Source organism: Propithecus coquereli, unplaced genomic scaffold (assembly GCF_000956105.1).
Source record: "Propithecus coquereli isolate 6110/MARCELLA unplaced genomic scaffold, Pcoq_1.0 Scaffold544, whole genome shotgun sequence".
Lineage (NCBI taxonomy): Eukaryota > Metazoa > Chordata > Mammalia > Primates > Indriidae > Propithecus > Propithecus coquereli.
In genome coordinates, this window is record NW_012151330.1 from 483,337 (window position 1) to 505,790 (window position 22,454).

The 22,454-nt window shown below is 54.0% G+C and overlaps 3 protein-coding genes across 8 annotated transcripts; all 3 read right to left on the reverse strand.

The window, feature by feature from the left end:
* Positions 1–694: 694 nt before the first annotated feature.
* On the reverse strand, positions 695–2,286 carry AURKAIP1 (aurora kinase A interacting protein 1). 2 transcript variants are annotated; one of them, XM_012657528.1, is made up of 4 exons: positions 2,253–2,286; positions 1,691–1,777; positions 964–1,409; positions 695–866 (listed from the first exon to the last, which is right to left on the reverse strand). In XM_012657528.1, the coding sequence occupies exons 2-4, from the start codon at positions 1,740–1,742 to the stop codon at positions 765–767; spliced, it is 600 nt and encodes a 199-aa protein (XP_012512982.1). In that variant the 5' UTR covers positions 1,743–1,777; positions 2,253–2,286; the 3' UTR covers positions 695–764. The 2 variants fall into 2 exon arrangements, with proteins under 2 accessions (XP_012512982.1, XP_012512983.1); XM_012657529.1 differs by lacking the exon at positions 2,253–2,286 and adding an exon at positions 1,911–2,078.
* Positions 2,287–4,616: 2,330 nt separating this feature from the next.
* CCNL2 (cyclin L2) lies at positions 4,617–13,657 on the reverse strand. Of its 5 annotated transcripts, none has more exons than XM_012657531.1 (12): positions 13,340–13,657; positions 12,954–13,028; positions 12,588–12,697; positions 11,528–11,648; positions 9,775–9,839; positions 7,199–7,298; positions 6,894–6,998; positions 6,666–6,807; positions 6,035–6,143; positions 5,858–5,950; positions 5,318–5,668; positions 4,617–5,080 (listed from the first exon to the last, which is right to left on the reverse strand). In XM_012657531.1, exons 1-12 carry the CDS (start codon positions 13,625–13,627, stop codon positions 4,969–4,971), a joined length of 1,671 nt encoding a protein of 556 aa, XP_012512985.1. In that variant the 5' UTR covers positions 13,628–13,657; the 3' UTR covers positions 4,617–4,968. The 5 variants fall into 5 exon arrangements, 3 of the variants coding, with proteins under 3 accessions (XP_012512985.1, XP_012512984.1, XP_012512986.1); XM_012657530.1 differs by having other exon boundaries at positions 6,035–6,146; XM_012657532.1 differs by having other exon boundaries at positions 4,617–5,668; positions 6,035–6,146.
* A 2,720-nt stretch (positions 13,658–16,377) lies between these two features.
* Positions 16,378–20,450, reverse strand: MRPL20 (mitochondrial ribosomal protein L20). The gene is made up of 4 exons (XM_012657487.1): positions 20,277–20,450; positions 20,069–20,179; positions 18,126–18,203; positions 16,378–16,761 (listed from the first exon to the last, which is right to left on the reverse strand). The coding sequence occupies exons 1-4, from the start codon at positions 20,361–20,363 to the stop codon at positions 16,588–16,590; spliced, it is 450 nt and encodes a 149-aa protein (XP_012512941.1). The 5' UTR covers positions 20,364–20,450; the 3' UTR covers positions 16,378–16,587.
* Between the last annotated feature and the right edge of the window lie 2,004 nt (positions 20,451–22,454).

Below are 22,454 nucleotides of genomic sequence, written 5' to 3' on the forward strand. Positions count from 1 at the left end.
GCATTCCTCTCCTCCCAGAGAGCAACCTGGAATCACCGGTGGCCTCCAGCTCCGCAAAGGCTGCCCCTTCCTCAGCCAGCCCCAATCCTGAACCTTCCAAAGCACACCCTCTGGGGCGTCCCATCCCAAGTAGCCCCACCCCCACTCAAGACCCCAGAAGTGGCAGATGCTGAGGAGCCAACAGCACCTGGGAAGGCTGGCAGCCACACCAACACCCTGGCCCCCGCAGCTGGATGGGACTGTCCTAGCCGAGCATGACGGCTCAGGGGACCACCGGAGACCCAGGCCCATGAAGCCTGCAGGGTGCCATCCACCATCTCTAGGGGCACAAGGCCCTCCCTGAGCCCCCACTCGTAACATATAACCCAGTCACACCCCCACCGCAGTTTGGGCCCCCCCCAGCCCCAGCGCAGCCCTCTACCGTCCGTGTGTTCGTGAAAGTCTGCCCCCGCCCAAGGAGCTAAGGGAGGGGCTGCAGCAACCGGTCCTGCCCAGGCACAGGGCACACACTCATCGACAGTGAGGCTCTTGTTCCCGCGGGCCCAGCACTGTCAGGATGGAGGACAAGGGCCAGCTAGAAAAAGGGACAGACAACCTGCCGCCTGGTGCACTGGACTCCTACAATACTAGAGAACGGCACCCGCCTCAAGACAGCCCGCACCAGGCAGGAGAGGCTCCAGGCCAGCCCGAGACAGCTGAGTCCTCTGAACATTTATTACGATGGGTCACTAGCAGCAAGAGGGGAAGGGGAGAGGGACACAGACTCATTTATCCTTCAGGTAGATCTTGGGGGTCTGCCAGCCTGCAGGAGGTTCCTTCAGACCTGCCTTCAGCCAGATGCGCCTCAGGTCTCTCTCGAACTTGATCTGCAAGGACGGAAAAAGAGACCACAAACTAACTTGTGGCAAAGCCATGCATTCCCAGCACACTGCCCACCCAGGGCTGAAGAAGGGCCCCGCTCACCTGCTTCCGTTTCAGGCGTCCTGCCCGGATCTTCCGCCGCAGGAACCGTGTCCTCTTGACCAACTTGCGGTACTTGTGGTGGTTCATCTTCCGCCGGCGGATCTTCAGCACGTTTTTGCACTGCATGTGAGGTGCATCCCAGACCCCCTCACCCTCCTGTTTGGGCCCTTCCCCCACCTGGCTAGGGGGACACTGGTAAAATTGGGCTGAAGCCACAGTCCCAGAGGACCCGGCATCCAGTTTGGGCAGAAGGTACCGGGCAGTGAGCCAGCTCTCCAGGGGGCTAACGGACAACTTCCTGGGCACTAGCATCCCCTCAAGCTCTAGCTGGGCTCCCTTCCCCGGGAGGGAGGCAGCCCTTCTTGGGCCTGTTGGCTGCACGCTGTATCGGGACCTGTGGGCATGATTGTTCAGCACCCCTGAGACAGGCCAGGGCCGACTGCAGCCTGCAGAAAACAAGATGGCACAGTTACCACCCATGAGGCTGTCGCAACCTCAGGGATCACGGTGATGACTGGCATGCACCTCATTCCTGGCCCAAAGCCCTGCTGATGCTCTGGGGCCCAGACCTCCCCGGGACGTACTTGGAAATTTACAGGGGAAAGAGTCTGGCCGGGGGCCCTGCCTCCAGCTATCAAGGCAAAAGCTGAGGGCGGGTTGGGCTGCTGAGACCCACATTCCTAACCAGGTGTGCATCCTTCCCATCTGCTCCCACAGGGCCTCCTACCTGCCCAGGGGACAATCTTGACCAGCTGAGAAGTAAGGCGCGTCAGAAACATGGTCTGTGGGTGGCAACCCCAGGTGCTCAGGGGAGCTGGAACACATGTGCCGTTCAGATCACGTGGGGCGGCTGCGCAGCGGCCTCAGCAGTCGCAGGCAGGCCACGACCGGGGTCTCTGTCCTGCCGCGACTCCCGCATCCCCTCACCCTCGGTCACCCGAGCTCACAAAGAGGACGCTGCTTCGAACACCGCTCGCCCTCAACGACGAGTCCGGCTCAAATCCCGCCGCCACCACCACTGCCCAGCTGTGTGACTCTGGCAGGACACTCGCCCTCCCCGAGCCTCGGTGTCACCCCGCGAAGCGCCCAGCCCACAACGCGGGGCGCCGTCGACTCTCGGACGCACCCAAGGCTCCCAGGCCCGGGACCCGGCCTCGATCCGGCGCGGCTCGCGCAGCCTGGCGCCGGGACCCTCTCGGCTGTCCCCGGGGTCCGCCCGCAGCAGTGCCCCGCGCCCCCAGGCTTCCCACCGACCTCCCCCACCCTCGACCCCAGCGGCCCAAACTGACCATTCTGCCGCCAAGCTCAGGCGCTTCCGGTCCGTCCCCAAACCGGTTCCCCGTCTGCAGCGGCCGCCCGACGGTTCCGACGCCCAGCGCCCCCTGGCGTCCTCCCGGCGCCCGATTCCACGTCGGCGCAGGCCCCGCGGGCCCAAAAGGTGAGAGGACCCGCCCTCTCCGCCCCAGCCTCGGGGCGATGCCTCAGCTCCGCCTTGTCCCTTATGGAGCCAGGAAGACGACATTTCCCACAATCCCAAGGGGTGCCCTCTACTCCTGCGCAGCCCGCATCACGTGTCATTTCCGGGCCTCCAGGGCCCGGGTCCCCCGAGGACTCGAGCGGCGAGCTCAAGACTGAGGAAGTGACGTACGCGGCGGCGGAAGTGGCTGGGGCTGCTTCCTCTGTTTGGGCTAGAGGCAACGACCTGGAGCCAGGCGCTGTGCCTGCGGGCCGGGCCACCCCGACTCCTCGCTGCGGGGCTGGAGAGCAGCCCTGCATGAGGAGAAGAAGGCAGACAGGTGACGGCTCGGCCCGAGCTCCCGCCATGCCAGGAGTGTTGGGGGCGGAACCGTGGGCGCCCCCTTGTCGGGAGGGTTCCCCTGCTCAGCCTCCAACTGACAGCTCATGGTGCCTCATCCCTTTGACCCGGCAGCCTCCTCTCTCCCCCAGTCCGGATAAGTGGAGGAGGCCCTGCATCTACCGCGGAGCAACACAACGCTTCTTGCATAGATGAATTTTCTTTCCATTTTAAAAGCAAGCATGTCCCCATTTGGCCTGCCCAGAGGCTTGCCTTGCAGGAGCGTTTTCCAGAGAGTCTTAGCAGTAAGTGGCCAGGCTGCGTCATCCCCTGGGGGCAAAATGCTTATATGGTCCCAGCCCTGACCCTCCCCCCATCCTCCTGGCCCAGCTTCCATCACTGTTTTCCCCAGATCAGTTCCCAGGAACTGACACAGTGAGGACTGTCCCCCGGGGCAGACCGCCTGTCCCGGCAACCTCCCCGGGGCTGGTAGGACAGGTAGAAAGGGGCCAGCTGTCTCATGGAGGGACCCAGCCGAGCCTGGCTTTCAGGACACCCAAAATCTTGGTGTCAACCTCGATGCTCCCCAGGGAAGACCTTTTACCTAGGAGACAGGCGGAAACCTGTGACCCCCAGGTCCAGAGGGAGCTCTGCAGAGTGAGCTGCAGCCATGGGAGGAGGCAAGCAGGAGCCTCACGTCAGGGACCACTGGAGGCAGCCACCACGTGCCCCAACTCAAACCAGCCACTCTCCAGCTGGGGCCACCAGGGAGCCCTTTGTCCCACCTCCAGGTCCAGCCCTGGAATCTCATGGCCCTGCAGGGGACCTCCACTGGGGACTCCACTCCACCCCTGCCCCCCACACCAGCACCTGGCCTGGAGCCCTCTGCAGGGCCCTTGGAGGAGGGGCAGGGCCCTGCGCTGTGTGGGGCCTCAGCACCTCCGCCTCGCCCTCAGGGAGCTGGGCCCCTGGGCTGGCCAAGCCAGCTCTGCACCTGCTGCTCCTCCCTGGCCTGCAGAGAAGCCACAGAGCAAAGGCACCCTCACATCCCAGGCCCAGTCGGGGCACCTCCCCCACGGGAGGACGCTGTGCTTTTAGAGAAGGGCCTGACCAGGTGGGCCGGGGACTCTAGTGGGGCCCAGCCAGGTGCCAGCAATTGGCCAGACAAGGTGGATGGCATGGGCAGGTCATCTGCCAGGTCACATTTTCCTTGCTCAGTACCCGGAGCTCAGGGGCCACAGCCAAGGGGTCACAGGCAGAGAGCACCCCAAATCTGGCCCTACCTCTACTACTGTTCTCAGGGCCTGGAGTGCAGCCCGGGGCCCCTGCCCTAAGTACCCACCATCCTGGTAGGACATGGGGGAAGAACAAAGAAACCACCACCCTTGCTTCAAAGAGTGCAATGGCGTTGAAGGGGCAGGGTGGTGCTAAGGTGGCTAGGCAGGTGCCTGGGGCAGCGTAGGACCCTCTCCCTGAGGGCTGACTGCCCATAAATGGTAAGGGGGATGGGCCGTCCCATCGAGCAGCGCCGAGATCCAGCCCACAGCAAGATCCAGCCCAACCGTCTATCGTTCCTGGAAAGGAGGGAGCAGCAGGGGCGATTAGGCCCTAGTCGGCCAAGAACCACCAGCCACCAGCGCTGCCCGTAAAGAGCCCTGTAAGAGCCCTGTGGAGTAACTTTGTTCCCAAACCTTCCCACCTGCTGCCCCCAGGACGCAGCCTGTCATCTCGCCAGGCAGAGGGCCGGGCCCAGCGAGTTCACAGAGCAGGGAGCGGGGCCAGCAGCTCCTGAGGCCGGGAAGCTGCTGTGCACTCGAGCAAGCAGACGACAGGCTACAAATCTTTATCTTCCCAAGTGTCCTGAGCAGAGTTGTGTTTATTCCACCACATAAAATGCATATATAGGAAACTTCTCTAGGAGCTGGTGGCCTGCACTCAGCATTGCACAGATAAAAATATACGACTTTCAACACAGATCTAAATACCTTCACAGTTAAAAAATCAGAATTCTCTACGCAAGTTTTAAGCTGACAGAATTCAAGTTCTGAGTTTTCATGTATAGCTTTAACTTGTTTTAAACACATGTTTATTTACAACATGGACAGAGAATAAAGGGCTATTAAGGCCATTTTCTCACTGTGAAACACTGCAAAATATGTACATAGTACAACCTAATATAGGCAGAGGTTCTAAAAATCATCCTTCTTGGCTTAACGTAATTGAGCACTGGTAGGGGTGGGGAGGTGGCTGCCGACAGATAGCACCAGGCCACGCCACGGGGCCATGTGGGTTTGCTTGTCCACCGAGCTGCCCGCAGGGCTCCTGCCAAGGTGGGACAGGTGTGTGCTGAGCCCCAGGCCAGCCTGAAGCGCACCTCACCATCCCCTCAGTTCCATTTCCAAATTCATCTCAAAGTCTGGCCATAAACCAGTTCCAGAAAGAATCGTGCTGCAGGGCCGATCGGCTGAGATGTGCACGACAGGGAGGGTCAAAGGGCAGCCCCCAGACAGCCCAGGGGAAGGGGCCCGTGCCCCACCAGTCAGCAGGACCCCACCTCACCTCCGATGCCTGCCGTGCCCAGGGTGGTCCCGCTCGTAGCGATGGCCCGTGCGGTCGTACGACCTCGAGCGTTCCCGTGGCTGTTCTCTGGAGTAATGACTTTTCTTCTTGTATTTTCCAGAATTCTCTGCCCGCTCCCGTGACCGGCTTCGAGAGCGGGATGAGCTCCGGCTCCGAGATTTGTGTGGCTTCTGAGTGGGGTACTTGTAGTCCTTGGACTTCCTGGGGCCCCTCGCTTCGGAGCCTTTGTAGGGAGCGCTGCGGTGCGCCTGTCTCGGCGGGGAGTCACTCCGGCTCCGAGAGCGGCTCTGTGACTTGGACCCGCCAGACACTGAGCCACTGTCGCTCTTCCTGTGAGGAGGGACAGCACCACCACAGGTGACCACCTGTCACAACCAGGCCTTGACATACCCACTGGGTCTCACAGAGGCAAGAGCTCCAGGTTTAGAGAAGCAAGAAACCACCTCAGGGTAAGAACCACTGTCCTCAAGGGTAGCCACGTCACCTCCTGCCACCTGGGGAAAACACCAAAGCATATACCTCCTCTTAGGAGAAGCAGATCGTGACGGGGACCTCGAGTAGCTCTGCTCACAGCTCCTGCTCCGACTTCGACTCTCTCGCCCCTTTGGCAAGCTGTCAACAGGACGGGAGCTGGTTACAGACCTGGAGTCTCTCCAACAACCCTGCTGGCCACCCGGGCAGCTCTGGGCGCCTTACCCATTCACAGGGCTGTCAGCCTTGGCTTTCTTCACTCCCTCTGTTCTCCTCTTGGTGCTCTTCACAGAGAGCGGGGAAGCCTTGTTCCCTTTGCTTTCTTTGGGGGATTCTACTAGAATCAAGTACAAGAAGTTAAAAACAAAAAACTTATTTCTTCTGGTAAGAAATAAGCTAGCAGAGTGAGCTAAGGCCACTTGTACAGGTCTGAACTTCCTGCTGCCAGCCTGGGATGCATCACAGATACGCAGAAGGGCCCTCTAACCCCTCACCTTTCCTCAGGGACTGGGCAGTGGGCACCAGACTTACCTCTAGGTTCCGACAATACAATCTATTGCCCCAGCTTGCAAAATTTTTATCTAATGACAAGCTAACTGGGTAAGTAGAGTAAACAAAAGCATTTTAGAAAGCCTGTCCGTGTTCCTCACTAATGAAAATACACAGACAAAATCCTCTCAGGGCCCCAGCGTCTCATGTCAAAGGTCACCAGCGGTGAGGGACTCCAGTGCCTGCGGGGCACTCTGATAAGCTGCGGATTCAAGTCCGAGAGAAATCGAGCGGGAAGGAGCACAGAAGCTCCAGAGGGTCACCGAGCTTCACCCTGTGGGGCGCGGACTCCTGTCCCGACACTCACCCAGCTTGGGGGCAGGCGAGAACCCAGATGTGCCGTCCAGAACCCGTGTGCCCCCAGGCAGCAGGGCCCTGGCTTGTGCCTTTGCCTCCTCCATGGCCTGTTTCCTCTTCTCCACTTCACCTTCCAGGTGTGTCAGATCAACCTGCACAAACCAGAGTCCCTGCTCTTAGCACAGAGGCTTCTGATCAAAGATAAATGCGTATGTTATAGGAAAAAACATAGACGAACCTTTTTCCGTGTATAAAGCTGCAGAATTTTTAAGCAGATTTCTTGAATTTCTTCTTCAGTTGCTCCAAACAAAAGAAACCAATGGGGACGACTGGGCAGAGGGATCTGTGAACACACACTCACTGTCACACTTTTCTCGACAGCTGCACGGCCAGCAAGACCCACTCGGGGCAATAAAAACAGCCTGCTGACCACTGAGGAGTTTTGGTACAGGTGAGCATGACTGGAAGCAAACGACACCAGAGTGTACTGTGGGCTGGGGCAAGGGTCAGACTAGAGTTCCCTCCCAGCGGCGACACACTGACCTCCAGCGTCCGGGCGGCGAGATAGATGCAGGCACAGGCGATGCTTTCGGGCTGGAACCGCACAAACACGTCGGTGCGAAGGCTGTCGTTCATGTAGTTCCTGAAAACCAAGCGCAAGAGGAACTGCAATGCCCCCGGCAATCTGGGACGTCCGTCTGAATTATCTAAAGTTACTACTCTAAGTAGTCTAATGCTAGGACTCGGAGCTAGACAGTCCTGTGAATCTCAAGAGTTAATGGAGGAACATTCTAGCTGCTTTTTCTGAATCAGGACAGGAAAGCAGAGAAATTATTGGGAAAAAAAAAAAAGGCTGGCTGAACGTCAGACAATACGTGTTGCTATGAAAGAGAACCGACTTTAACTTTACTTTTCCCCCTCAACTTCTGGCCTGCTCCCATGCAAAGCACAATACCTCAGAAAGAAAACGTCTACTATAGTGGTTAAAATGTATCTGATTAAAGAATCTAAATGCTCAAAATCCATAGTGCAGGGAGAAACATGCAAACTCAAATGAACTGGCTGAGCACGAAGCCTGCAAGGCTGTTCGAGACAAGCTGTCCTCTTGAGTTCCTTGTCCTTGAAGAGTGCTCACGGCCTGGCCCTTCTCTGGACGACTGAGCGCAGCTTCCATGAGGGAGTCCACTTGGAACAGGGAAAACAGCCCTGGGTGCAATTCGGACGCACGGGCGCAGCATGCAGAGGAGGCTCAGGACCCCAGGCAAGTCCTCTTCTCGGCTCAGCAAAGAGCCGTTTCCAAATTGTCCCATTGCAACAAGGAGTCTTAAAACGAACATTCATAAAATAAGACAAAGCAACAAAATACTAGAAGTTTCATCACAATTAGTACATTTAAAAAACTTTATCATGTTTAGAAAATATAAAAATTTTCATTTTTATAAAATTAAAAGGTTTTTAAACTGGCTACATTTTTAGCATTTTTCTTTGGATGTATTTCTCTAAGATTTAATAGACTAAAATCAGACCTTACATTCTCTTTATCAATATTGCAAAAACAAAAGATTAATTCCATGAGGAAACAGGTGAACAGGTTACATGGTCCCTACCCCACACACCCCAATAATGGCGAGCCGTGGAGTCAGGCTGTGGCTGGACTCATGCCCCCACCCTGCCCCTGTATCTGTACCCTAAATAAAACCTGGACAAAGTGACATACAAACCCACTCAGATTTCTAAACAATAAACACTACAGATGCCTCCTGGAGGCACCTGGCTCTGGAAGCTCTTGCTCCAGGAATCAGAAGGAAGCCGGTGTGATGGCCCAGTGGCCACACGTCCCAGCAGCAACTTTGCAAGTGAACAACACAGTGATAAACTTAACCATCAGTAACTTTGTTTCTAATAAAAAAATTTTCAGGATTCAAGTAGTAATAATATCAATCCATTAACTTTTAAGTCTTAAAACAAATGAAATCCTCAAAACATATTTAAACTTATTACTAATATTTAAATTAAGTTACAGTATTTTTTAAAGTGTCCATGGAGTAATTTAAAGATGCATACCTTTTACTAGAATGTGTCAAGCTTAGCTGCTGAAAGAGCAACTTTAGGACTTCCAGAAATAATGACATAATCCCACAGTGACAGTCTGAATTCCCATCAGCCAATTCACTTCAATTGTTACAACTTTCCACAGCATTTTTTAAAAAGAGAAAGGTACTGCATCTTTATGGTATAGGTACAGCAGTTTTAAAGGAACAAAATTCAAGTCAAGACAGTTATCAACTCTAATCAATACAATTACCAAAGCACAACAGAGGATTAACAAGAAGCACAATTGTCAGAACCACAAGCAGCAGTCGGCCATGACTATGCTATCGAACGCATACCACCAGTCTAGAGCCAGCCTTCGGTGGAGAGCCTGCACTGGATTGGCTGAAGACGCCGCTGTCCCTGCACCAAAGCGCTTGGACAGCAGAGGAGAAGTCTTAGTCACTTACCCTCAGAGGCTACCCTTTGATTGAAAGAGTACAGAAAAGGAAAGTCAAAATAGGTTCTCTGTTAAACCCATCATAGCACCAGACAATTCAGTCAGCAACATTAAGACCCTTACAGACTTAACTCCGTGGGAAAAACTCACTTAGACACCCAAACGCTAACTTGTACTTCGGGCTTCACTTCTAGCACATGCATGCATTGTTAAAATCAGTCACAGAATTGTAGCAAAACTTCCTCCCCACCTTTCTCCCAAGGGATGTAATTTCACAGGAAATATAATACCACTAAGCCTAAATTATCACCTGTCATCTTAGATTTCCCTGGGAAAGATCCAACTGTGCAAAATCAACAGCCCCTACAGGGAAGACTGCGGACTGTTCAAGGGTTGGGGGACATGGGAAATCAAGGGTTATGGGGAGGAGATGGGCCACCTACCGTCATGCCAGTGCCTGACATTTTGGGAGTCTGATTGGAATTTACGCACCAGGAACACTGGGCACTTGGACAACTCTAGCCCACAACCAAGTCATGGGACCGACTACCCACTGCCCAAGTGCCTCACATCAACACATTCCTGCACTGCCCTTGCTGGTCTCATAAAACAAGGAAGGTCAACTCACCATGAGGTCTGGACCAGGTGTTGGTTACGCTCACACTCTAACACCTGAAGGTACATAACGATTATCTGGAAGATACGGGTCAGGCAGTTATTACCAAGAACCTCAAGAGCCCAGAATTCAGATCTTGTGGGTGTCCATGCAGCAAATAAGAGCCTCATACTAGATCCCAGGGGTGGCTCCTGGTCACACATCTGGCGGATGGCTCAGCTGGAGGGGGAGTTTTGCTGATGCACCTGCCGCCTGCTTTTGCAGCAGGCAGCATGCATGCCTGTGTGGCCAGAGCTGCACACCCCATGGCATGGAAGGCCTAGTTCTTCACCGGGCTGATTTTCATTCTTGTCTTCAACACCTTTCCACCAGTGAGGTTAGCCTGCCCTAAACATCTCTGCACCCCAGTTACCAACTCGGACAGAACACAGTGTGAAAATACTTTCAGCAAATGAAGAAAAGCACTTAAATCAGTGATGGATAATTTACCAAGAATTTGAATTCATGCTAGAAAGGCTAATAAGCAAGAGAGAAGATATGAGGAAACCCAGCAATAAAAAGGGGATGAAGGCCAGGCGGGTGGCTCACGCCTGTAATCCTAGCTCTCTGGGAGGCCAAGGCGGGCGGATTGTTTGAGCTCAGGAGTTCGAAACCAACCTGAGCAAGAGCGAGACCCCGTCTCTACTAAAAATAGAAAGAAATTAATCAGACAACTAAAAATACATAGAAAAAATCAGCCGGGCATGGTGGCGCATGCCTGTAGTCCCAGCTACTCGGGAGGCTGAGGCAGAAGGATTGCTTGAGCCCAGGAGTTTGAGGTTGCTGTGAGCTAGGCTGACGCCACGGCACTCACTCTAGCCCAGGCAACAGAGTGAGACTCTGTCTCAAAAAAAAAAAGCGGGGATGAAGGCCAGGCTTTGTGGCTCACGCCTGTAATCCTAGCTCTCTGGGAGGCCAAGGCAGGTGGATCGCTCAAGGTCAGGAGTTCGAGACCAGCCTGAGCAAGAGCGAGACCCCGTCTCTACTAAAAATAGAAAGAAATTAATCAGACAACTAAAAATACATAGAAAAAATCAGCCGGGCATGGTGGCGCATGCCTGTAGTCCCAGCTACTCGGGAGGCTGAGGCAGAAGGATTGCTTGAGCCCAGGAGTTTGAGGTTGCTGTGAGCTAGGCTGACGCCACGGCACTCAATCTAGGTGACAGAGTGAGATGCTTTCTCAAAAAAAAAAAAAAAAAAAAGGGATGAAACCAAAATGCAAAACAATAATCTTTTTTGTAAAGTGAGTTTTTTGTTTAAGTATAACATAAATGATCCCCATGATATTGTACGTAAAGTACAGTAGCCATGCTCCTCAATCAATACGTGCTACAAAACTGCTTTAGTTCATCTCAGAGTAAAAGGGTTCAGAATTCTTCCAATGCTCCATAAGAGGAAGTAAGACCGTTACTAAAGCAACTTTAGAAAATTAGTTGTTGAGAAAGAAAAATGTATACTAACAGATTCAATTTTTACAAGTTTACCACTGTTTTTGAAAGCCCAATCTTAAAACATGCCATTTACAAAGCTCTTAAAAATGTTACTAAAATTAACAGATACTAGAAGACTACTGAATCAAAAATCGTTGAGATTACGGATATAAACCGGAAAACCAAGAAAAGGACGCACTCAATCCTCTTCAGAGCCTTCCTGTACTGACATGGCGAGAGGTGGCCAGGCTGAGGCAGTGGCCTGGGGGACCCCCGGAGGCCAGGCACATACCCACCTTGTGAGGATGTTTCACGTGGACGCAGAAACCCAGCTCTTTGAGAACTCGTCTTTCTGCCTTTATAATTTGGTTCTTTAAGTTAACATAATCTTGATCCAGCAGTAAAGGGACAGGTTTCCTACAAGGACAAAGCATGTGGTCCACATGAGGGTCAAACAAAACAAGGTCTTTCCAGTCCCTCGATTCGCCCCACATGGGGAGAAACTACTGTAAACGCCACGACAGAGACATCACTACCAAGTTCACTTCCTTTAACTAACAAAATTGCAAAATACCCCTCACACCCCAACGTGAACCTACTCATCCTTTCCAATAAGCTTCGCCCCTTTTCCTTACAGATAAACATCTCTCTGGTGCGCAAGCATGGACTGAACATACGAGGGTCTTAGGCTCTCACTGCACTTCGTCTGGCTGGAGACACGAGGGTACGTATTCGAGGGAAATGGATAACCAGAGAACCAATGAAAGCACAATACTTAAAAATAGACAAGACTGTGTTTTCCAAAGGAATTCCGTTAATGTAAGGAGCATAAAGTCTGGGCTAAGGTCTAGGGCAGTGGTTCTCAACCAGGGCACTTCTGCTATCCCAGGGCCATGAGGCAATGTCTAGAGACATTTCTAGCTGCCACAACTGGGGAAAGGTGCTCCCAGCACCTAGCGAGCAGAGGAAGGTGATGCTGCTAAACATCCTACAACACACAGGACTATCCACCACAACCGAGAGAGACCCAGCCCCAATGTCAGTGGTGCTGAGAGTGAGAACTTCTGCTCTAGAGTGTTCAGAAACACATGGGAAACAAGAAACGACAGGGTTGTGAGCTGACGTGGGCAAAGCAGGAAACCAATACCAGCAAGACTGGGGTCCCATCCCTCACTAGACAGCATCTGCTGGGTACCCCCTGCGCAGGCCCTGTTCTGGGTGCTTGAGAATACATTAATGAACATCCCACAAGCTTAAAACCTCACACCCTCAATTTTCTTATAGCGATTGTTATTGTAATTTGATAACCATAAAAAAACAAGACAGATGTTTATCATGCCTCTAATAAAGACTTACTTTTTCTCTCTCAGCTGTCGAAGTCGATGAAACACATTGATGACATCCCGTATGCGTCTTGGAGCTTCTTCTATTTTGGAGGCCAGGTGAACACAGGCCATTGACACATGCTGAAACGTAAGCATTGCAACAAACGGATGTTTGTTCCAATCCGACAGCCTCCAAAGGCTTAAGGGCTACTAAAAGCAAAGGGGAGATGCGCCCAGAGGGAAAGGAGGAGAAACAGACTCTGCAGCACAGGCGACTTCCAAGACCCTCCAGTACAGAGCTCAGACTAGGGGGCAGTTACTACATCCTCTGAGCAACTGGGAAAAATACCAAACCCAGGTTTCCTGTCAATATATTTCCTTGACAATGAGGCCTTACCTCCATGGAATGCTTCACAAAGGACTTGGTATAAAAGAACCGCTGGAACAGTACCTGCCCGGTAGCCATGGCCACCTAGAAAAGAGGAAAATTTCCATCATTGTTCCTCTCCATCATTCAAGACCTTGGCAGCTAGAAGTCAGCGGGTTACGCGGGACACCCGACACTGAGACCAACACTAAGACGTTTTCCACGTCCCCAAAGGGCTCTTCGAGTCCCGCCGCCCCGAGGCCCTGCCCGCTGGGGGACAGGACGGCGGGGGTCCGGGTCCGGGTCGGGGTGGGGCCGGCGGCGGTGGCCGAGGCCCGGCCCCGGCCCCGCCGCCAACAAAAGGCCCGCCGCCTCCCGGCGGTTACTGCGGCCGGGGCTCGCGGCCGCGCCCTCACCTGCGGCAGGCGGAGCAGGATGCCGGCCGCCTGGATGAGCTCGCAGCCCACCACGCGGAGGTCGGTCTCCGTGTCGGTGTCGAGGCCGCTCGACATGGACGGCGTGAAGCGGAGCTTGTCGTCAGGCAGAAGGCAGTTCTCCAAGGTGATGAGCACCCCGGAGTACAGCCTGTCCCCGATCAGCACCCCCTGCGACCCGGGGGCTGCGCTCCCCAAGCCCGGGGCGCTGGCCGCTGCCGCGGGAGCCGCTGGCCCCGGAGCCCCGGCCACCGCTGCTGCCGCCGCCATTTTGTGCCGCCGACTCCCCTTCGGCTCCTTCCCGCAGGGCGGCTACTCGCGGCGCACGGTGGCCGCGACCGCCCCGCCCCGCCCCGCGCCATTGGTTCGGCCCGTGGGCGGCCCCACGCCGCCTTGTGGCGATTGGCTAGACTACCTGTCCATCAGCGACGCACCGTCGCTGGAAACCAGCAGGCTCCGCGGCCCGGCCCGACCCGGAAGTGCATCTGCCCTGAGCGGGGCGCGGGTGCCGAAGCCGGGAGTGCCGGTCTCGCGATCACCTGCTCTTGCGCAGAGGCCCGGGTCGCGGCAGAGCGTGTCCCAGAAGCCTGGGGAGGGCGGGGGGGACCCTTCGCCCCGCCGTCCCCAGCGCGGGGCAGGGTTGGAGGCTGCGCTCGCCTGGCCCTGGAGGGTGGTCAGAGCAGTGCGGCGATGCGCTGGGTAAGTGTCCCCAGCCGCTGTCGGCGTCATTGCTCTTCGGTGCTGACTCTGGGCTTTGGGATGCACGTTAACAGCAGACTCTCTCAAGTTCTTGCCTTCAAAACTCCGCCCACAGGGAAGAGAGATGGGCAAAGGATCCTGTGTTCCTCCAGAGCCCCAGCAGCGCGCGAAAGGCCGAAGTCCCTCAAGGTTCAGGTCCGGGGATGGGGGTGGGGGAGAGAGGCCCGGGCGCTGTGTGGGAAGGGGTTTGGACATAGCCCTACAAACAGCGGGGGGCCACTGAAGGGCTTTATGCATATGCGAACATCTCTGGACTTTACTGACCCTCTGTCCGGGCGAACACAGGCCCTGCCCGTTATGCTTTGCAGGAGGGACAGACGCGGGACTTATCTGTCGCTGCAGTTCACACTTTCACCAGGGGTAGCACAGGGCCCCAGGTGAGGATGGTGGGGAAGCTGACGGGGGGGAGCTGCCCCTGACTACCCAGCTCAAACCGGCTCAAATCCAGAGGCCAGTTGGCTTTCACCCCCCGAGTCCTGCTGTGGGGCTGGCCCTGGCAAGGCTTGATCCAGCATCTCAAACAGTGTCAGCTGAGAACCAGTTTCTCCTCTCCCCTTCGCCTACGATGGGCAATGTGGTTAAAGCCACCTATCTCCTCTCCCCAAGACTGGCAGCTCCAGGACGTCCTCTCTGTGAGCTGCAGCTGCACGCTGTCCAGGAAGGAAGGACTCTCCTCTGGAAACCACCACACAGCTGGTTTCTCCTCAGCCCTGGCTGGGCTGCCTGCCCATCCCCTGATCTATAGCCAGAGGCATGGGACTTGGGACATGCTCCTGCTCTCTGGCCACTCAAGGCCAGGCCCTGTAGCTGGGGACGGGTCATTGTACTCCCTCCCAAGCCAGCATGAAGGGAAACCTGGGCTGGAGGAGGGTGAGTGTTGCAGGGGAGTGGCCCACAGTGGTCTACCACGCCCATCTTCCTTTGAGAGGGAATGCAGAAAAGGCAGCTCACCATGCTCAGACCCAGGTGCCACACACCAGAGGGCTCCTTGTCCTCCACCTTGTCTCCTCAGTAGCCATTTATTGACAGTTGACGTGCAGGAAGCACCCTATGCGCATAGTCAGGCACTGCACTTGTGCAGCAGAAAAGACTGAACAAGACTCAGCCCCCTCCGAATGCTTATAGCAGAGTGGCCATCCTTAGGCTCGGTGACAGGGGCCAGGAGGAGGGGCCTCTGAGGAGGCCGTGCAGTGGAGTAAGTAGTCAGGAGATGCATGGCCAGGACTTGAAAGGTTCTGCATGGGGCGGGAGGTGGGTGCCGAGTCTGAAGAATGGCTCCTAGGCAGCTGGTGGCACAGGATGAAGGACGGTGCCAGCACAGGGCAGTGTGGCTGCTTTGGGAGGGGAGACAGGTACTCGAGGTGGGAGCCCCTGCGGGACAGCCCCCCTGCGGGACAGCCGGTCCAGGGCTGGGGGTGCACTTTGCATGAACGTGGAAGGCATCAGCAAGCAGATGGGACAAGTACCCACGCGGTGTCTGTTGGGTTTATTCCAGTTCCAGGAGACCACTTTGGCAAGAGCTGTTGGGACATGGTGGGATCAACTGTGGACACCAAGAATGAGGCAGAAGAAAAGGGACCCCAGAGCTAGAGAGGGGGCTCCAGATGGGAACGGCTTTGGGTGGAGCCAGGTCCCCAAGAGGGCCAGGGGACACACTGTCTACTGCAGGGGGTGTGTGTCTGGCAGAGGGTTGGTAGAGCTCCCGTGGCTTGTTGAGAACATGGGTTCCTGGACTTAATGGAGGGGACTGTTAGCTGTTAAAAGACCTTCCCAGGTGACGTGTTGGAAAAGTCAACCCAATCTGCAGAGACAGAAGGGAGACTGGGACCAGAAGCACTGCCTGCTGGGCTGTGGAGTATGGAAGGGAGACAGCACGGAAACTGAGGCTGGTGTTCATTGATGCAGAAGCACTGAGCCACAGGGTCCCTGGCGGATACAAGAAAGAGACCAGGGGAAGGTGGAGGGTGAGGTCAGCCCTGGGCAGGGTCAAAGTAGGGAGTGGGGCGTTCGGGGTCATTCACGGACCCGGGTGCTGGACAAGCCACTCCATACAGCCCTTGAGGGTCAGAAGCCTGGGGCAAATCCCCGAATTTGCAGAAGGAAGGGGCAGGCTCAGTTGCATCCAACAACCAGGGACCCCTCACCCGAGCGGCCTCTCCCACACCACGTGACTGTTGATGGCGGGCACGCAGGCACCTCGGAGGCAGAGCACACCCAAGGTGTGTCTGCTTGACACGAGAAAACAACTCACAAAGCCAAACACCCCACAACTTTATTGGCACAATCTACTGGACAATCCTGTGAATCTGTCCCATTGAGAGAAGACAAGGCCTTCTCATGCCTCTTCCTGAAATGTAAATACAATTACAAATCAAACTTACAAACTGCTGACTAAATAATTACTTTGCTCTTATTTTCGTTATAATCATCAGGAAAAAAACCCTCCTCCTAATGTGCACAGCTGCAACCGCTCAGTGGTACCGCACCACTCTGGAAAAGATGCCTTCAGGCTCCTTCCCGTCCCCCAGGGCTGCAGCAAATCCTTCCTGTCGCCTCCTCTTGGCCAGAGCAGCCAGAGATTTGAAAGTCTTTGGTTCGTAGATGGCCAAATCTGCGAGCACCCTCCTGTTGAGCTCCACCTGGCACTGGGGAAACAGAGCCTACAGTCAGCATCAGAAATGACCTTCAGGAAGGTCCTATGCTGGGTGGGGTAAGGAGAATGCAGCTGTGGCAGCTCACGCCTATAATTCTAGCATTTTGGGAGGTCAAGGCAGGTGGACTGCTCGAGGCCAGGAGTTTGAGACCAGCCTGGGCAACACAGCAAGACCCCCATCTCTACAAAAATAATTAGCTGAGGCAGGAAGATCACGTGAGCCCAGGAGTTTGAGGTTGCAGTGAGCCATGATGACACCACTGCACTCCAGCCTGGGCAACAGAGTGAGATCCTTGGGGAAAAAAAAAAAAGAATGCAGCCCAGAGTCCCATGGTCTGAGTGTTCCTCCTCAGCACACCCCGGGTGACTCCAGGCAAGTCTCTGCCCTCCTGGAGGCCTGTTAATACTGAGGGGGAGGAGGAGGGGGTAGGAGGATCCTGTCTGGCTGACCCAGGAGAGGACTTCCAAGCAGGATGCTGAAGGATAATGTGGATGGGGTGAGGGAGGACACCTGTGTGATCTGGGAGAGGTGGCCAGAGTCCAGTGCCTGTGCCAGGCATGGAACCAAAGACCTTATTTAGAGACAATGGTCATTACTAGAATGGAACCAAGACTGCTGGCCTGGAGTAAACCAACTCAGAAGTTCCCACTAGAGAGCCGAGCCACAGCAGCAACCAAGTAAAACTGTAGGTGTCAGAAAGCTAAGAAACACTAACAGAGCCCCAGGAGCAAAGAAGGGTGACGATCTCAAGCATTAAATGCAGCCACTAAGGATGCAGCAGGACCGACTGTACCACCTGTGACCTATGTGTCTTGGGCAAAGTCTGTCTCCTTTCTGAGCCTCAGTTGCCCCTCAGTAAAATGGGGACATCACACACTTCCTAAGCTTGCCCTGAGTATCTTTATAAAGCACCAAAGACAGGGTTTGATCACCATGATTTTGCAATATTTGCTTAAACTAGCCCTTCTCTCCAAAACATTTCCCCTCCTTTTTGATTGTATAAGTTTCAGCATCACCTATGTCCTCAGAAATCGTTCAGTGTTAAAACTTTTAAATTAAAGTGAAAGCCAAGTTTTTTCTCCCTTTTTTCCTTAATGAGGAAACATCAAGGCTCACATCTCAGTACTGCATGCCCTGTTTCTAATTATGCTCTGCTACCAGCAGGGCAAGGGAGAAGCAAGTGTGGAAGCCTCTGACCTGCCAGAACCCCACCCCAAGGACAGAAAGCGGCTTTAGGGTGCAGCCCAGCAGGTCCCTTTGCCTGTGCTGCATGGACTCTGGCCAGGCTGGATCGTGCCTGATGGGATGGTTCTTGCAGATGCCCACCATCTCCCAGGCGCAATCCTCAACCGTACCTTAATCAGATTGGCAATGAACACTGGGTACTTCAGGCCATGTTCCTGGGAAGCAGCTGTAATTCGACTAATCCAGAGCTGAAATAAGAAAACACTGAGATGCTTAAGAACAACTTCTGGATGTTATATCCATACCTTCCAGCAAAGGCTCCAACTGAACTAAAAGGTATTCTTGTAAAAATAAATACAAGCTGGCGTGGTGGCTCATGCCTGTAGTCCCAACACTTTGGGAGGCCAAGGTGGGAGGGAGGATGGCTTGAGAACAAGAGTTGGAGGCTGCAGTGAGCTACGATGACACCACTATACTGCAGCCTGGGCAACAGTGAAACCCCGTCTCAAAAAAGAAAAAAAAAGAAAAGTTAGTGTTTTCTACTCAGGCTTGCAGTACCATCAATAACAGCAACCAAAAGGTTGATTTTCTTCACCCGACGCAAGTTTCACTTGTAAATGATAACACGCTACGAGGCATTAAGAATACAGAGATGAGCAAGAGCTTCTGCGACGAAGCTCAGTCTCGCAAAGGATCTTCACGGATAAATTATTACAGCCACTGCGATGAGTGCTGAGAGAGGCAGGGAGAGAACACTCAGGGTGGAAGCTTCAGGGAGGTGAACAGATGCCAGCAAAGAGCAGAGCTGATAGTCTGGAGGGAGGAAGGGTCCTCACAGAGTACTGGCTGGTAAGGACAGGTCTGTTCCACGCCCAGCAAACACCTGAACACAGCAGCAGCAGCGAGTGAGACTAATGGGTAGGCATGGAAAAACTGGAAGGGTGAGTCAAAGTGATGCTTGGCTGGGACATGGTGCAATGGAAGTCTCTGAATGGATCTGCTCTGAGGTTTCTTTTTTTTTTTTTCAGAGACAGGGTCTCGCTCTATCCCCCAGGCTGGAGTACAGTGGCACAATCATAGCTCACTGCAGCCTCCAACTCCTAGGCTCAAGGGATTCCCAGCTCAGCCTCAAGTAGCTGGGACTACAGGCAGGCACCACCACACCTAGCTGCCCCTTTCTGACTTTAAAGGGTCAGAACGAGCTTCTCACCACCTCCCCCACCTTCATTCATTCAGCCAATATTTACAAAGCATTACTGACCTAGACCCTGGGTTACACCACTCAGAAGAATAAAAAGATCCTTCCTGAAGCTTACATTCTAGTAGGGGGGAGGCAACCAGCAATAAACAACCAACCAAATAAACTACAAGGTATGTTAGATGCTAAGTTCACGAGAGTGGGGCAGGAGTGATGAGGTGTGCCTCTCCGAGAAGGTGGCACTTGGACAGAGCAGAGGGCCAAGCCATGCAGAAATCCGAAGGATTTCCAGGTAGAAGAAACCACAAGTGCAAAGAGCTTGTAAGGGAGCAGGCCTGGTCTCTTCAAGGAGCACGTCAGAAGCCGAAAGAGGCCCTGGCGTGGCTGGGCCTCGGGGAGTGATCAGAGGAACCAAGACTGTGGCCTAGGTTTGACTTGCTACCATGGGGACTGGAAGCCACCACAGGCTTTTAAGCACAGGGAAGATGTGAGCAGTAGGGACTGGGGTGGTGGTTGGCTATGCAGGAAGAGCGGCATGAAGGCCCGGTGAGCCATGGTGGTCTGGAGCGGGGCGGCAGCGGAGGTCAAATCGTGGATGTCCCATGTTCTGTGTGTGGCGCAGACAGGATATGCTGGAGTTCTGAACGTGCGATGTGAAGGAAACAAAGGAGTTGAGGACGGTACTGAGGTTTCTGACTCTGGCCCAGGGAAGGATGGAGAAGCCATTCGCTGGGATGGGGACGGCCCCAGCGGCCTGGCTTTGGACCCGCTAGGTTCGAAAGGGCTCTGGGGGTCGGGGCGGCTTGCAGCCCGGAGTCGCGGGACGGCCGCCCTCTGCGGCGCGACTCCCCAGGGTCGGGGACCAGGCGGGGGCCTCCGGGGCGCGGGGCTGCCGGGCTCCGGGTCCACGCTTACCGTCCTCATGTTCCTCTTCTTCAGTCTCCGCGCTTTGGTGCATTTCACAAAAGCTCTAATCACAGCTCTGACCGCCAACCTGTAGCAGCGGTTCTTCCTCCCCCGGAAATGCTGGGTTAAGAAACGGGAAACGAGGGCTGTCGGTGGGGCCCGCGCGCCACCCCCGGGCGCCCCGAGCGCAGGCCGGGCGCGGGCAGGCGGCACTCACCCGGGCGTGCTTCAGCACCTCCTGGATCCGCCAGTAGCGGTCGGTGACGCGGCTCCGCAGCCAAAGCTGCGCGGTGAGGAAGACCATGGCGCGAGCGGGCAGGCGTCTCGGCTCCTCAACAACACACGAACCGCGCCGCCGCCATGATACCCAGCGCGGAAGCTGCGGCCACGATCGCTTCCGGGTCGGCGGCCGGCAGAGGACTTCCGGGCGCCGCGCGTGCGCTCGACGCCCTTCCGGGAGCCGCCGGGCGCCAGTCCTCGGTTCCGCAGGCGCTGCGAAGGTGTAGACGCTTCCTGGACCTCGCAGGTGTTACGCGTGTAGTAGATTGGACGTGGCTGAGGTGGAAGAATGAAAATAGAACCGGGGATACAGCTTGTAAAAGAAAATAATATTTCTGAACCCTCCAAGTGTATTATGGCAGGGGGAAGTTAAGCCCTGGAGACCGAGGCACAGAGCTTGCTTGCAGGTCTGCCTGTTGGATGACAGCCGAACGCGTCCTCACTGCTGTGCGGGGAATGACCAGACTCCCCCCCACCGCCCCGATCTTGGCTGTGGATTAACCGCCTCCTTTATCGTCCTGCGCCTAACTCAGACTCGTGACTCTTACATCTTCGGTGCGGAATGTCCCCAAGAAAAGGACCTCCTCCACTAATCCGATCGTTGTAGCCATGCGTCAGCCTTACACAGAAAGATGCTGAAATTCTGTTAGGTTTCCTCGGCTTTGCCTATCAAGCAATCTCAAATTTCTACAGTTTGGAACACTGAGTTCCGTTCTTTGGAATCTGTGCTTTCTGGGCAGCCTGTCCTTAACCTCTGGGCTTGCATAAACTCTCTTTAAACTGGATTCTGACCCTTTTCATTATTTTAGGTTGACAAACCCAGTGTCCATCAGCAGATGAGTGGATAAAGGCAATGTGGTCTATCCGTACAATGAAATAGTACTCAGCCGTAAAAAGGAATGAAGGACTGATTTCATGCGGTAGCACGGATGAGCTTCAAAAACAGTGTGCTGACTGGAGGAGCTAGACCCAAAAGGCCATGTACTGTGATTCCATAGATACAAAATGGCCAGAAAAGGCAAATTCATAGACACAGAAAGCAGCTTGGTCGTTGTCAGGGGCTGGGGGGAGGAGGAATGGAGAGAGGCTTCTGATAGGTGTGAGGGTTTCTTTGGGGTGATGGAAATGTTCTAGAACTAGATCGTGGGATAGTTGCACCTCGTTGTGAATGAGATAAATGACACTGAATTGTACACTTTAAAATGGTAAATTTTATATTACGTGTATTTTACCACAATTAAAAAATGAAGTGGAGGCAAAGTGGGAGATACGCAATTTCTTATAACTTTTTACTTGGACATAATTTCAAATTACAGGCCGGGCGCAGTGGCTCACGCCTGTAATCTCAGCATTCTGGGAGGCCAAGGCGGGAGGATCGCTTGAGGTCAGGAGTTGGAGGTTGCTGTGAGCTAGGCTGACGCCATGGCACTCACTCTAGCCCGGGCAACAAAAGTGAGAGTCTGTCTCAAAAAAATAAATAAATAAATAAAATAATTTCAAATTACAGAAAATACACAAGACTAATAGAAGGAACTCCCCTATAAACTATACCGAAATGCACCCACTGTTTACATTTTGCTCCGTTTGTTTTATCATTCCAACACTCTTGACCCAAATTCACCGTTTACATTTTGCTCCATTCTTAAGTCATTTCTCTCTATAAATATTTATACACATCTTTTTCTCTGAACCATTTGAGAGAAAGTTGGAGATATCTTAATACTTTATTGTGTATTTCCTAAGAACAAGGACATTCTCTTATAAGCCACAGTACAATGATCAAAATGAGGAAATTTAACATTGGTATAATACTATTATCTAGCCTATGGTCCATATTCAAATTTTGTCAAACATCCCCTGTAGTTTTTTCTCCTGTTCAGGGTCCAGTCCAGGAGCACGCACTGCTGTTGGTGGTCGTGTCTGACCTTTAGTCTTAACCTGGAACGTTTCCTTTCTTTGTCCTTCTTGACCTTGGGGTTCTTGAAGAGTTCAGGCTGGTTCTGGTGCAGAAACTCCCGCAGTTTGAGTTTGTCTGATGTTTCCTCATGATTAGAATGAGGCTATACATTTTTGGCAGAACATTGTAGAAACATACTGTGTCCTCAGTGCAGAGCTG